This window comes from Neoarthrinium moseri (assembly GCF_022829205.1).
Source record: "Neoarthrinium moseri strain CBS 164.80 chromosome Unknown scaffold37_Wmoseri_CBS_16480, whole genome shotgun sequence".
NCBI lineage: Eukaryota > Fungi > Ascomycota > Sordariomycetes > Amphisphaeriales > Apiosporaceae > Neoarthrinium > Neoarthrinium moseri.
This window is the reverse complement of record NW_026055151.1, coordinates 41,667-56,638: the sequence shown is the minus strand read 5'-3', so window position 1 is coordinate 56,638 and position 14,972 is coordinate 41,667. Positions and strand designations below refer to the sequence as shown.

At 57.6% G+C, this 14,972-nt stretch overlaps 5 protein-coding genes across 5 annotated transcripts; 3 read left to right on the top strand and 2 right to left on the bottom strand.

Moving 5' to 3' along the window:
• Positions 1 to 158: 158 nt before the first annotated feature.
• Positions 159 to 2,059, top strand: JN550_008635 (uncharacterized protein; the record flags this gene model as incomplete). The annotated part of the gene is made up of 6 exons (XM_049320618.1): positions 159 to 251; positions 335 to 354; positions 415 to 495; positions 561 to 885; positions 951 to 1,860; positions 1,962 to 2,059. The coding sequence occupies 6 exons, from the start codon at positions 159 to 161 to the stop codon at positions 2,057 to 2,059; spliced, it is 1,527 nt and encodes a 508-aa protein (XP_049169293.1).
• A 511-nt stretch (positions 2,060 to 2,570) lies between these two features.
• JN550_008634 (uncharacterized protein) lies at positions 2,571 to 3,540 on the bottom strand (the record flags this gene model as incomplete). The annotated part of the gene is made up of 3 exons (XM_049320616.1): positions 2,571 to 2,947; positions 3,009 to 3,456; positions 3,520 to 3,540. The coding sequence occupies 3 exons, from the start codon at positions 3,538 to 3,540 to the stop codon at positions 2,571 to 2,573; spliced, it is 846 nt and encodes a 281-aa protein (XP_049169292.1).
• A 336-nt stretch (positions 3,541 to 3,876) lies between these two features.
• Positions 3,877 to 5,745, top strand: JN550_008633 (uncharacterized protein; the record flags this gene model as incomplete). Its single annotated transcript, XM_049320615.1, has 3 exons — positions 3,877 to 4,137; positions 4,248 to 4,659; positions 4,727 to 5,745. The coding sequence occupies 3 exons, from the start codon at positions 3,877 to 3,879 to the stop codon at positions 5,743 to 5,745; spliced, it is 1,692 nt and encodes a 563-aa protein (XP_049169291.1).
• A 311-nt stretch (positions 5,746 to 6,056) lies between these two features.
• On the bottom strand, positions 6,057 to 7,361 carry JN550_008632 (uncharacterized protein; the record flags this gene model as incomplete). The annotated part of the gene is made up of 2 exons (XM_049320614.1): positions 6,057 to 6,770; positions 6,867 to 7,361. The coding sequence occupies 2 exons, from the start codon at positions 7,359 to 7,361 to the stop codon at positions 6,057 to 6,059; spliced, it is 1,209 nt and encodes a 402-aa protein (XP_049169290.1).
• Positions 7,362 to 7,529: 168 nt separating this feature from the next.
• On the top strand, positions 7,530 to 12,201 carry JN550_008631 (uncharacterized protein; the record flags this gene model as incomplete). Its single annotated transcript, XM_049320613.1, has 2 exons — positions 7,530 to 7,602; positions 7,661 to 12,201. The coding sequence occupies 2 exons, from the start codon at positions 7,530 to 7,532 to the stop codon at positions 12,199 to 12,201; spliced, it is 4,614 nt and encodes a 1,537-aa protein (XP_049169289.1).
• Between the last annotated feature and the right edge of the window lie 2,771 nt (positions 12,202 to 14,972).

The window sequence follows — 14,972 nt, the reverse complement described above, 5'->3', positions numbered from 1 at the left end:
GTAGAGCGCGTAGACATAGAGCTGAGCACCGTCCGAGACTGAGCGACGGCCAAATCCAGTCGAGTCGAGCCGGGCGAGAGTACCCCGCCAATCGCTACCTTGGCCAGCACGAGATCCGACTTCGCGACCGGGCACGCAGCCGTCCCTCGGATCCCACCATGACGGTCCCAATCGTCCACGGCAACACGTCCAGCAACGGCTGGGTCGTTCAAAAGTTTGGAGGCACCAGTGTAGGGAAGTTCCCGGATAAGGTATGCTTGTGGCACAGCTCATAGCCCGATTGCGCCTCTGTGCGACCGCCGGTCCGATCCCAGGCTTACACGGTCATTTATAGATCGCCGAAGACATTGTGCGGTACGACGCCCACCGCCCGACCTGTGCAACTCCCCTCGCATACTAACTTTGATTCTCCAGTGCGAGTTTAGGAAACAACAAGGTTATCGTCGTCTGCTCTGCGCGGAGCACGGGAAAGAAGGCGACCGGAACTACGAGTCGGTGAGTCAATATGGCCGACAGCCGCATTGGCCGCAAACCGGACTGACATCAGACTGTCGCGACAGCCTCCTCGAGATCTACAAGAAGTTACGCGAGATCTCTGCCACCACCAGCGCCGACGCGACCCACGAGGAACTCCTCGACCAGGCTAGGAATCTGGTCCAGGAGATCTGCAACGACCATGTGTTCGCCGTGCAGTCCTTCGTCAAGGACCCGGAGCTGCAGAAGAAGGTCTCGGACGAGATCGAGGCCGACTGCCAAGAGCTGATTGACTACATCATTGCGGCTAAGCGCTTCAATCTCGAGGTCAATGCCAGGTCGAAGGACAGGGTAGTCAGCTTTGGCGAGAAGCTGAGCTGCAGGTTTATGGCATACCTACTGAAAGACAGGGTTCGTGGCACCCTCCAGTATAGCCCTCGTGACCATGGAATCCGGAAGACTGACAACCAATACAGCAAGTCGACGCCGAGTATGTCGATCTCTCAGACATCATGCACTACGACAGCTCCGATCGTCTCAACCCGTCGTTCTACCGTGATGGAGCCGCCATATTCCAGAAGCGGATACAAGCGTGCGGTGAGAGGGTGCCCGTGGTCACAGGATTCTTTGGCAACGTGCCAGGGAGCTTGATGGACGGGGATATCGGACGGGGCTACACGGACCTCTGCGCTGCCCTGCTCGCGGTCGGCGTCAAGGCCCAAGAGCTGCAGGTGTGGAAGGAGGTCGACGGCATCTTCACCGCGGACCCCACGAAAGTGCCCACGGCCAGACTCCTGGGTTCGATAACGCCCTCGGAGGCCGCCGAGCTGACCTTCTACGGCTCCGAGGTCATACACCACCTGACCATGGACCAGGTCATCAAGGCCGAGCCGCCGATACCGATCCGCATCAAGAACGTCAAGAACCCGCTGGGCAAGGGCACCATCGTGGTGCCGGATCTGGTCCAGTCCCCGGCGCAGCAGATCAAGCGCTCGCGGCCCTCGGACCCGTCGCTGCGCAAGACGCCGCGGCGCCCGACGGCCGTCACCATCAAAGACAACATCTCGGTCATCAACGTGCACTCGAACAAGCGGTCCATCTCGCACGGCTTCTTCGCGCGCGTCTTCGCCATCCTCAACAACCACCGCATCTCGGTCGACCTCATCTCGACCAGCGAGGTCCACGTCTCCATGGCCATCCACGCCGCCAACTGCCACTTCGAGACGGCCATCAAGGAGCTGCAGGAGTGCGGCGACGTCAGCACCCTGCACGACATGGCCATCCTCAGCCTGGTCGGTGCTGAGATGAAGAACATGATTGGTATTGCCGGCCGCATGTTCTCGACGCTGGGAGAGCACAATGTCAACATTGAGATGATCTCACAAGGTAAGCATCCCGTCCCCTGGAGAGCCCCTGTTTTTCCATGGGAAAGCAGGGATACGACGATACTATGTCGTGGAAACCTATGCTAACTTCGATGTCAACAGGTGCCAGCGAGATCAACATCAGCTGTGTCATCGACGCGAGGGAAGCCACGAGGGCCATGAACATACTGCATACAAACCTGTTTACCTTCTTGGAATAAACTCATCATAGACTTTGGGAGCATTGACATATTTTATCCATTCCTCACATACCATGATTTATCAAACAGTGCATACAGTTCCATGTGATACTTTCTGTGACACTTTTCCTCATTTGTGTGAAACCATGGAACTTGTCCCTGCCGCATGTCATCAGCATGGCTTAGCGTCTTAAGCAAAAAGAACCGTCGCAGGTGGTAGAATACGGGCGGCTTCTTGGTATACACCGCTTGTCCCAAAAGCTTGGCATGTACAAATATTAAGCATTTGCATTAACACTAAACAGTCTAAGTACTTCGTAACACTGATTATACAGTGCTCTCAGTGGTAGTCTAAAACCCCCAAACGCCGCGCGAATGCGAAACAGCAAGTGGTAAGCCCGGTATAATTCTCAAGATCATGTCCAATCGTTCGTGTATCTTCGTCTCATGTCCATTAATTCAAAGCGCCGCTCATGACGGGCGGCGCCGCCCTCCTTCCCGATGGCGGTTGGTCCCGGAGCCCATCGTCTCTCTAGAAGTGGGTGGGCGCCGGGGCCCTGGGGCCGTTCAGGGGCCGCTGGCTGTCCTCGGTGTAGCGGGGGTTGCCGGCGTAGGCAGGCTCGGCGCCGAAGCCGCGCTCCTCCATCTGGCGGGGCGAGGGCGAGGTGTTCATGCCGGCCGTCTTGAAGCCCATGCCGCGCGACGTCTTGGCGGCCGGGTACAGGTCGATGTAGAAGGAGAAGACGTAGAAGGAGAAGATGAAGGCGATGACCCACTCCAGGATGGCGGCGACGTTGTACATCTTGCGGAAGTTGCTCACGGCGAAGGCGATGGCGAGCAGCAGCTCGATGATGACGAAGACCAGCTTGATCCAGAAGGAGATGCGCAGGATGCGGTGGTCGCGGTTTTCTGCGCGGCGGTTAGTACATATACATGGAGAGGCTGAGAGTGCACGTCGGGCGCAACCTACTAATTCCCAGGCGCTGGTACTCCCAGCAGATGAAGATGGCCGAGAGCAGGTATCCGGCAATGAACAGCAGCAGGAAGATATCGTGCAGCGTCGGGTAATGCGCGGTGTCGAAGCCCGACAGGAAGGTCAAGCCGACGGTGCCGATTATGGCGAAGAAGATGGTCAGGCCCGAGAGGACCTTCTCGCCCCTGCTCGTGTTGGGCACGAGGCGGCCCTTGTGGCGTAGCCAGCGGTCGGTGCCGAAGGAGAGGTCGAGGAACAGGGTCGTAATGCAGCAGCCGACGACGAACAGCGGCTTGAGCTCGGCGGCGCCCACGTCGGAGATGTAGGCGATGGTCTGGGTGTCGCCCATGGACGAGTAGTGCACGCGGTCCGTGTCGAGGATCCAGTGCAGCAGCAGGCCCAGGAGGGTCGCCAGCCACATCAGGCCGGAGATGATGGGGAACCACTGTGTTGTCGCATGTTAGCATGACGCCAAAAAGGAGGAGGCGAGGCAAGCGGCGAGACGAACCCAGTAGGAAATGAGCCTCATGATGGCGGATTGTTCGATCTCGAACTCTATATAACCGACTCTTATATATACTGAGGTTGAGGTTGAGGTTGAGGACGGGAACCAACGATTGGATGGAGGAAATGCGCAAACGAATGAAGCAGATTCAGATCATCCAAGCGGAAGGGAGGAAAAAGAGAAAAAGATTCTCGTGTATGACTTGGTAATTATTGCTACGCTTGTATGCCCCCCCGGCTCTGGGTTCGCAGGGAAGAGAGAGTGAGAGAGCAGAGACTTGTTCGTGTGGCTTGGCAATGATCTCAGGACTGTAACGTCATATAAAGTGGACTTGGCTGGTCGAACCCGTCCATGCGCCCGATGCCGACCGCGACCACGCAAGCCCGGGTGGCCGTCCTGAGTCCGGTGCACGCGCTTGTGCCAGTCTTTGCCAGTCCCTCGAGTGCCGGGCCACATTGGCGCGTCAGCAAGATTGCGTCGAGCAGACTAGGCGCTGCTAGGGCGATGCATCTCTGCGCCGTAGTTGTTGGGCGCGAACGGGAATTTATTCTTGCTCGCTGCGCGACCCCGATTCGATCTGGCGTGTGGCAGCGTTGGCAGGTCCAGCGTCTTTCGGCAGCTGTGCCCATGACGTCAACCCCTGCACGCTGAGGAACGGCCGGAACCCACACGATCCCTGCATCTGATCCCCGGCGCGTGTGGATCAGGACACAGGCTGCCAAAGCTGCTAGGCCCGAACTGGGTCTGGGCCAGACCGTCTCCAGCAGCCTCGTCAGCTTCGGACGGCCGAGCCAATCGCTGCCCTGCGCTCGACGACATTCCTTCGCACAAGGCTGAGGGGAGCTCTCTCAACCGACCTCGACCTCGACCTCGACCTGGGCCACCCATCCCCGAGCTTGCTTCCTCGCGAGCTGGTCGCAACCATGGCCGTCTCCCCCATGGTGCTGTATCCGACGGATGCCCTGCAGAATGCCAACATCAGAGCCGTGTCATCGCCGCTGAAGAATGCCAGCTCGGCGCAGGCGTCTTCCAATGGCACGCCCGCCGCTACCGTCGTCCCCAATGCGGCGGCGGCAGTCCAGTCGACGTCTCTGGATATCGCCGAGCAGTTGAACGAGGACGAGAAGCGCAAATATGTCAAAGGTACGTGGCGAGCCGGCCGATGCTCGTGTTGGGATATGGCCAGCTGACAGTTGTCCCTCTGATGCAGGCAAGAAGCTTGGTGAGGGTACCTACGCCAACGTCTACCTGGGCCACCTGCGCAACGACCCCTCGCAGCTCGTCGCCATCAAGAAGATCAAGGTGCAGAAGGAGTACACCGAGGGAATGGCCCCCGACGCCGTGCGGGAGATCAAGCACCTGCAGGAGCTGTCCCACCCCAACATCATCACCCTGCACACCGTCTTCTCCTCCAAGGACCAGAACCTCAACCTCGTCCTCGAGTACCTCCCGCTCGGCGACCTCGAGATGCTCATCCGCGACGAGAAGGGCGTGCACTACGGCGCCGCCGACATGAAGGCCTGGATCGGCATGCTCACACGCGCCGTCTGGTTCTGTCACGAGAACTTCGTGCTGCACCGAGATATCAAGCCCAACAACTTGCTGATCGCCGCCGACGGCGAGGTCAAGCTTGCCGATTTTGGTCTCGCGAGAAGCTTCTCAGATCCCTACAAGCCCATGACCTCCAACGTCATCACCCGCTGGTACCGGCCCCCGGAGCTGCTGTATGGCGTGAAGCACTACTCGGGGGCTGTAGACATCTGGTCGGTCGGCTGTGTTATTGCAGAGCTGGTCATGAGGGCCCCTTTCATGCCCGGTAACACCGAGCTCGAACAGATCAACCTCATCTGCCTGCGTCTCGGCACACCGACCGAGGAGAACTGGCCCGGCGTCACCAAGCTCAAGGAGTACACGACGGGCGACACCGTGACCCCCGTCCCGACAAAGACCCAGTATCAGCAGTGGGGCTTCGGGGCGCTGGGCAACGAGGGCGTCGACCTGCTCATGAAGACGCTGAGGCTGGATCCCAAGAAGAGGATAACGGCCCGAGAAATGCTCGACCACGAGTACTGGAGTACCGATCCCAAGCCCACTCGCCTCAAGGACCTGCCAAGGAAAGCTGGAGGGGAGGAAAAACTGGGCGCCGACCTCAAGAGGCCACCGGGTATGGTCGATGAGAGCCGAGGCAACAAGGTGGCGCGGAAGCTAGACTTTGGGGCTGCAAATTAGCAGAAAGGCAGATCAGCATCGAAAAATGACAGGACAGGGTAGCATCATGGTCTGGCGTTCTGGGAGTTCATGGCCACCTCAACGGCTGGCTGGCTTTAGAGCTTGGGACTGGAAAATTTTAGAGCATTGCCGATAACTTGGCAAACAGGTCTTATCTTGTTACAAATATATGCACAGTCTTTTTGGTAGTATACATGCTTCCCCTCTCTCGACTTTCAGCATCCCCGTGTGCTGAGCCTGGAGATGTCCACAGGTCCAGGGGCCGACCCTCCCACTCTTGTGACCACCAGAGCAATGTTAGTTTCTCCCGTCTACCTGAGCTCGCCTCTCTCCCGCGCCTCTCGCCGCTCCTGGACACCCTTCTTGTATCTGATCTCGGTTCGTCGTCTCTCACCACCGTCGATCTTGCGGCCCCGCTTGTCCTCCCACATGCCCTCGGTGACGGCCACCCTGACGCCCTCGCCACTCTTGAGCGGCAGCGCATGCGGCCCGACGATCGTCTTGGCGCCGTTCACGCGGTACCCCTGGACGCGGCTCAGGTCCTCGGGCTTGGTCTCGGCGACGCTCTGGCCGAGCGGCACGTTGACGACGTACTTCTTGGGGTTGGCCGGGTTGGTGGCGTCGTGCTCGAGGACGCGCAGCTCGGCGACGCCGTCCTGGACGTGGCGGAACTCGCCGCCGACGCCGAACTCGCCGCGCCGGAAGCGCTGCCGCCACTGGATCAGGTAGCGGCGCGACCGCGGCGGCTCGATGCCCAGCTCGCGCAGCTGGTCCGACTCGAGCGAGAACAGCGACTCCCACGACGGGAACTTGGACGCGTGCGCCCCCAGCCCCCGCCCGATCAGCTTGAGGAACGTCGCCACGTCCGGGCAGAACGCCGTCGGCGCCGGGATCTGCGGCACCGCCGGTTGCGACGTCGACGAGGCCCGGCGGGCCGGCACAAAGGCCGCCGCTATCGTCGGGCGCGCGGCCGCGAGGGGCTGTGTGAGGAAGGCTTGTCGCAGGACCTGCGGTCTGAGGACGGGCTGTGGGCGCAGAAGAAGAGGTCTTGGTCAGTGGCACTGGACATGGCGAGACAGGTGGACGTCCCGGGGACGTGCATGGAGGGATGGATGGCCTACCTTGAGCGCGCCCATGATGGCGGTGTGCAGTCTCGTGTCGTTGCGGGCAGTTTCCAGAGGCTCGTGGGTTATGTGCAGTCCTGCATGTGGTCTTGGACTTTCCACCTGTCGCTGTGCTGGTCCGGCCTTTGTTTCCCCTGGATCGCTATCGCTGTCGCTGTCGCTGTCGCTGTCGTCGTCTCCGTGTCCCTTATCCCAGCGGAAAAAGTGAAGCTCGAATTGGGTCGGCGGAAGAATTTCCCACAGGCCGGCGGCTCCACTCGAGCTGCACTTAGCCGAGTGGGGGCTAGCCCGCGATGGGTCTAGCGTGGTGCTGTCATGCCCGATAAGTGGACGTGGCGGGACAAGGCCTGCGAGGCTGCCAGGTACAGCCAGTACGGCGGACTTAAGACCTATAGCCTTGCCCCGCGGGTCCTTGGCCCAATACTTCCCCTTCTCGGGCCTACCTCCCCCCAGGCAACCCATCTCTTCTTCTTCCCATTCACTTCCTCGCATGGTAGTCTTATTACCAGATTTGCGTTTTCATCGATAGCGTCCCCGTCGCGGCCTCGCACATCGGCTGTCATCGACAGCGACACTTACAAACACTTGGGGACCTTTCGTTGTCACCTTTGGACTTATACCGATGCGACTCCCGGTCGCCTATGAGCCACCTGATCCATGATGGGCCGCTCATCTCTGTCCAAGGCCACCCGGCCCAAGGCAGATGCCCGCTTCATCCGAATAGGGCCCAACGGTGAGCTCAGATTGAGACACTCTCGATTCGATGACAAATAATGATGAAATCCATCTAGGCTCATTTCCAGAGGAACTCATCGGTCTGCTGGCGTCTCTGCCTGATCCAGGGCATACCGGAGCTCCCGAATCCGGTGATACCGAGGAGCCTCCCAGGAAGCGGGCTCGTGTTGAAGGGCAGCTAGACGCTGTCACAGTGGGCAAGAGCAGCATCGTGTTCGCGCAACGCTGCCCAGCCGGCGCTCGCCCGATCGCTGCCTTTCAGTGCCCCGACATCTCGCGCCTTCTCAGAGTACAGGCTGACATGGTAGATGAAGGCCAGTTCCACAGCCTCAAATCACTGACTCTGTCTACACTTTCGCGAAGCCCATTTGGTCAGTTCACATTTGAGATTTTCCGTGGTCGCGGTGATCGTCTGTCCGAGGATCTGCATAATATCCTAGACGTTCTGCGTCGCAATCGGGATTCTGTGGACTCTGAGGGCGCGATCCGCATCTCAATACACGTCTCATTTGAGAGGCTTGGGCCTAAGGATACCTTGGCCTTGTCATTCGAAGTGAAGTGGAACCAATCGAGAAACATGTTCAAAGGCCTCAGAAACAAGCAGCAGCGAAAGATCTCAGATATCATACAGGACCGATTCGTTCCGAACCTCACAAGTATCGCCAATGAAGTTGAAACTACTGCCTTGACCCCGCAAGCTTTCTACGAGGCCGCATACATGACCGACGAAACGTACACCGGTCTGAGGCACGTAGAGGTCCCGAACCTGGAAGCATCCTTGTATCCTTTCCAGCGAAGGGCATTGAAATGGCTACTACAGCGAGAGGGTGTCCGCTGGGCGGCACGCCCAGGTGAGGCGCCTGGTATCGAGCCTTGTCCAGTCGAAGATACGTCTACCCTTCCTCTATCATTCAGAGAGGTTCAGGATTTCGACGGCAACACCTTCTACCACAGCGAGTTATTCCACGTCGTCACCACAGATGTCGGACCATGGCGTGATCTTGAGTCGACGCTGAAAGGTGGTATACTTGCCGAGGAGATGGGTTTGGGCAAAACTGTCGAAACCATATCGCTCATCCTGTTCCATCGACGATCCGCCGAATCCCAAATCATTCACGACTATTTTACAAACACATGGGTGAAGCCTACGGGTGCGACGCTCATTGTGACCCCAGAGACCTTGAAAAGGCAGTGGGTTAGCGAGTTTACCAAGCATGCACCGGCCTTGCGTGTAATGGTCTACGAAGGCCGAAAAAGCCACAAGCAGACCGAAGACGAGTTGACCGCCCTGATGTGCGAACACGACGTCGTGGTCACCACCTACAATGTCTTGCGTACCGAGATCCACTTTGCGCGACCTGAGCCGGACAGGTCGAGGCGCCATGAGCGACAGCAACCGCGAGCTTCATCGCCACTCGTGAAACTATCCTGGTGGCGCGTCTGTCTTGATGAAGCGCAGCAGATCGAGAGTGGTGTCAGTGCGGCTGCCGAAGTCGCCAGATTGGTCCCCAGAATCAATGCTTGGGGCATCACTGGAACACCGGTAAAAGAGAAGATCAAGGATCTTTGGGGTCTCCTGCTCTTCCTCCGATACGAGCCGTTTGCCTCGTATCCTGTCATATGGGATGCACTCGTTTCCGGCCACCCGCCCATCTTTGCAGACCTCTTCAAGCGCCTTGCCTTGAGGCACACAAAGCATGCTGTTCGCCACGAGCTCGTCCTGCCCCCTCAGAAACGATACGTCATCACGATGCCTTTTACTGCAGTCGAGGAACAGCACTATAGGACTTGTTTCAAAGATGCCGTCGAGGAAGCCAAGCTGGATACAGCAGGCAAGCCACTCTCCACCCCTGACATGTGGGAGATCTCAACCCCCAACGCTGTTGACGCTATGAGGCGGGCTTTGGTATCTCTCAGACAGACAGTGCTCCATCCTCAGTTGGGCCCACGAAAAGGTCGACCACTTGGTCAAGCTGCCAAGGCCCTCAAGACCATTGACGAGGTTCTCGATGCCATGATTGAACACACCGACAACTTGATTAGGACGAACCAAAGATCGCGCCTCACTGCCAAATTGGTGAGAGGGCAGCTGCTGGAGAACTCACCCAGAGTCCGTGAGGCTTTGGCCATCTGGGAAGAGGCCTTGAAAGACATCGACGATCTTGTGACTGAGTGTCGCGAGGATCTCCGTGTAGAGGTCGAGAATGCTGGTCCGGCCGCACCGAGGCAGCCAGTTGTCAAAGAAGACAGCGAGTCCGAGAACGAAGAAGACGAGGAAGATGTCCCTGCTCGTGTGGGTGAGGCGCGTCGAAGATTACGCGGCTTTCTGGATTTGAAACACCGAGCTGTCTTCTTCATCGCCAGTGCTTATTACCAAATCAAATCCAATGAGGATATGACCGAGCCGGAGTCGGAGGAGTTCAAGAGGCTGGAGCAGCTGGAGGTCGAAGGCTATGACAAGGCCAAGGAGATCCGAAACGAGATTCTCCAAGAGATACACACAAAAGCCGCGGGGTATATGACCGAGCTATCTAAGAGAGCCGGCTCGCAGAACTTTGCGGACATCCCAGAGTTTGTGTGCGATCTCAAACCCGGGCTCGAAACTAGATCGGTGCAAGAAAAGTTCGTGCAGCTCGGTGAGGCGCTGAACGACCAAGCCAACGTTGTGGACGAGTGGCGAGAGGCAGTTATCCAGCTCCTTCTCAAACCTTTGGTGGACCAAGAGGAGGATGAGATTACTGGAGAGGAGTACGAGAACTCGACAAAGATTCAAGGTGATCTTATGGTGTACACGACGATGCTACGGGCCGCCATATCTGATCGACAAGATGCCCTGAGCGGCCTTACCAACGAACGTATCAGACACGAGATCAAGACATACGAGCTACAAGCCAAGGACGACGAAGGCCCATCCCCAGAGAAGCTGCTAGCGCTCCTCGAGGCACGTGAGGAGGTCAACCCGACGGCGTTACAGGTATCTCTTCGAGGTATCATCTCAGAGCTACGAGAGCTAGCCACAAAGCTCCGAGGCGACGGCGACACCCTTCGTACCAGAGCTGAATCGCATATCGTTGATGCTCTGCTCAAGCTTGTGCAACATGAGATTACGGCTCAGGAAAAGGCCAATGGCAAGCTGGAGCGAGAACTAGCTCTTTTCACGTCGGCAATGAATGCACGTGTCGAATACTACCGGCAGCTGCAAGCGGTCTCGGATACCGTCGCCCCTTATGAGTTCATGGAAGGCGAGGACCGCGCCAAGACCTACGATCTCCGACTCCGAGACGAAAGCCAATATGACCGAGTCATCCAGACTGCGATAGCATCGCAGCGCTACCAGGTCCATCTCAAGAACCAAGGTCACGAGTGGAGCAAGAAGACGTGCCCGATTTGCACGGATGAGTATACCGTCGGGGTGCTCACGCCCTGCACGCACGAGTTCTGCCGAGACTGCCTCTACCAGTGGGTAAGGGCCCATAGGAAGTGCCCTATCTGCAAAACAGTCATCTCCATGAATAATTGCCACGACATCGTGGTCAAGAAGCCTGAGCTCAGGCTGCACCAGAACGACGATAACAATAACCAAGAAGGACCGGCAGGCAACAGTCCACGATCACAGCACAAAACCCGCACACGTGGTATCTTCGAGGATTTGAATGCGGCCACACTCAAGGAGATCCGGGATGTGCCGCTCGAAGGGCCTGCGCTGCCGACCAAGGTTGACGCACTTGTCCGGCACGTCATCTGGCTGCGGCAGGCCGATCCCGGCGCCAAGTCGGTCATCTTCTCACAGTTCAGCGGGTTTCTGGATATCCTCAAACGGGCGTTTGACCGCTTCCAGGTCGGGTACTCCTCGTTTGCCACCAAGGACGGCATCGCCCGATTCAAGGAGGACCCTGCCGTGGAGTGCTTCCTCATGGACGCGAGAGCGCACGCCAGCGGGTTGAACCTCGTCAACGCCAACCACGTCCTCCTCTGCGAGCCCGTGCTCAACACGGCCCTCGAGCTGCAGGCCATCGCCCGGGTGGACCGCATCGGGCAGGAGCACCAGACTAACGTCTGGCTGTACCTCGTCGAGGGCACCGTGGAGGAGTCCATCCACAACCTGTCGGTTAAGCGCCGGCTCGAGCACATGGCGGACGCCACCAAGGGCACCAAGGGCAAGGGAAAGGGCACCTCCACCCCGGACATCTCCGAGGACAACCTAGCCGTGGCCAACTCGCTGGAGCTGCAGCAGGCCAACCTGCCCAAGCTCATGGACAAGGACACCCGCCTCGGCGAGGTCGTCCACCAGAACGACCTCTGGGCCTGTCTGTTCGGCCACCTGGAGCGGGAGAGCGAGGCGCAGCGCGCCGCCGCCGCCGCCGACTCCCGTTTCGAAGACCGCGCTGTGGTTAGCTTCCTGGCCGGGCGGGCGGCCGACGAGCGACGGGATGCCGAGGCAAGAATCGTCGCGGAGCAGGAGCGCGTCGAGCTCGAGGAGAGGCGCGCCGCTGAGTTCAGACGCGAAGATGAGAGAGAGTGGGTAGATGCCCTGGCTGCGGCTGGAGAGCTGGATGTACCGGATGAGGCTGAAGATGCTGGTTCGGATGGAATGTAGGCACGCAACCATGGCAGTGGGTCTCATTGCACTTGTGTGACTAACGATTTCTGCATCTCGGGGAATGGCCTTGTAATATCTTGGTGCTTCCAGGTTGAAGCGGTGCGTCCCGAAGAGATGCTGGAATTGTTAGCCATGGTCACTGAGGTTTCTATGGAGGGAGCGAAGACCTCTATATATCACCAGGCAGGCAGCAGGGAGATATGATTTGGTACGCACAGCGGACGTATCGTGATTCACGAGAAGCATGTGGCATGGAGCAGGCGTTTCGGACGGCGTTGATATGGGAACCTAACGGATGGAGCATGAGGATACGGTCATGATGTATACGAGTATATGCAAATGAGCTCCACGCAGCTTCTTAGATATCACAATGCCCAGAGCATAAGGAGCCAAAGCAAGAACCGTCATTGCCAAGGGAAACGCACCCAGCACGACGGTGAGTGCTAACACTGTGCACGTTGGAGTACATGTAAGCGTTATAAAGTAATTTTGAGATATATTGCTCCTGCGACTCTTTATACAGATGATATAGCAATGCAGTGCTGTTCCCGCCTCCAGCGCCAGCAAGAACGCAGTCAATTTTGCCGCCATGCAATACGGCTCTGTCCAACGCCGACTGCATTGAGGCGCAAGTTTAGATCGCCAAATATGCACACTTTTAAGCCACGGTGCCAAAGACGAAAGCCGCCAACATGCAGAGAACCACGCGCAGCAACGTGAGCCAATAGACACAGCGGTCTCGTCAGAGTCCCGAGTTCGGCTCGTACTCCTCCGGTGACACAGCATTGGAAATGTACAGTCGCTCGCTTCACTTTACCCCAGGTTCTCCTCATCTAGGCTGGGCTAAGGTTGTAACAAGGTTTGGCCTAATGAGCTACCTACATGTTATGTGCCGCTTCCAGTTGACGAGAAGACTCCCCGTCGAGGCGGTGGTGCTTTCAAATCATGGCGGACTTTTCGGGCTTCTACAGTGCTATGGTCTGCAGTTACGAGAGCAATGAAGAACTAAGCGTAACTTTAAGCGCGACGGCTCCGAACTGAGCCGGCCTCGGCTCGGAGTTTGCGCTTATAAGTTAAGTAGCACTCGGATCCTGTTCAAATCGACGGCCACACGAGGATTGCACTCGGCGCTGGATTCTCGGGCGAGGCATGCGTAAGCTGAGACGCTGCCTGGCTCGTAACAAGCCTCTTCCTACCAGTTGGACTCTGTAGCTGTTTGGTGTGCTATGTTCCGTGAAATGCTGTCGCTCTCAACTAGTGGTAAGTCGACGCCGTCCAATCCTGCCGGATCGGGATTCGGCCTGTGTCGGCTACGGGCCAACTAGAAGTGTGATTTGCGAGCTGCTACCCGGATTTGCGTCGCTCTAAGATCCGGACTTCGTAGATTATTGGTGAGACCAGGGCCATTCGCACCAGGGGGGCGCCTACTGCGTATTGTCCCTCGGCCTGCTCCGCAACATTCTAAATTACACGCGCCGTTGATCTAGTGAAGCTGCCAATCAATGGCAAAGTCCAGCGAGCTTTGTTTGATAGTTGTCGAGGTATCATCGTGCTAGGTAACTTACCCTGACTGCTTAATAATGAGACAACGCGCACTCGGTGACTAGGGTGGACTAAAACAAAAAGAAGCAACGCCTAGAGAACACCGTCAGGGCCACCCGGCCCCACCACATAGGTGTGTCCTCGCAGATCCAAACCATGGGGATGGTCCTGCAACGCGTGCTGCATCATGATGTGCGCTGGCGGCTTCGAGTCATTCACAGTTGCATTATCACACTACATGCTCTAGTTTCTTCTGCGCCGGCACTTGCTCAACGTCGGCGTGAGTAATACGGGTTTCGTTGCCTGGAATCCCATAATACTATGTAGTGCTGGAAGCACGTCTCGGGTTTCGCGTAGTTTAGCCCACCTCGAGACAACTTACTTTCGGGGACTTTCTATTCGCCCGACTTTGCGCCCAGTCATCATGGGGGAAGCGAAACAAAGCCGCCATAGGGAACTCAGATGACTTAGAAATCAGCCCTGCTTGTGATGTTTAGTATTACGAGACTTGCTCGGATGATGGCAACATCGACCGCGACGCCGTGGGGCTGACCGACATTCTCCCACTTGCTTGCTTGGTAATACTGCAGCTGGGAAGGTTTCTGGCCAGGATCCGGACGTCCTTTCCGGCAACCACTACGCGGCTGGCCTGAGGACGTGCCGCTAGTAAGATACCCGAACGGGACCGAACCGAGCTTTTGCAGAGACTGAATTATGACTATGTTGGGTGCTTGGTCAGCCCGTCAGGCCTATGTCATTCATCACTCTCGGATGCCCATTGGCCAATCCTTCGAACTCTCGAGAGATCGGGTCGCTTTAGGCACGCCCGACAAGACGATATCTCCCCATGGCGGGTTTACCGATCTAAAGAGGTCGGAGTCATCCAAGGCTGCTGCGCTGATGCAACTAATTACCCGTTGCGCTAGGATACAGGCAGCGACGCACCTAGAGAAACCTGTGGTGGGCGGCGCGGCGTTTGGGTGGGAGAAATCACCGACTGGCCCGCCGCCAGCGTTGCTGCTAAGACTCGTCACTGTCCTGTTGCCCCTTGTCACTTGCCGTATCGAGTTGGCGCTGGACCTTTTTCTCTCACTGGTCCATTGGCCCTTTTTTCTTTCGCTGCAAGTTCCCTAGAAGAGGTAGGAAAAGGTACCCCTGTGGAGTTGCGGGGCAAGCGAAGAGTCAAAGCATCATAAAACTATTCCATTATCTCCGTCCGTGTGGTA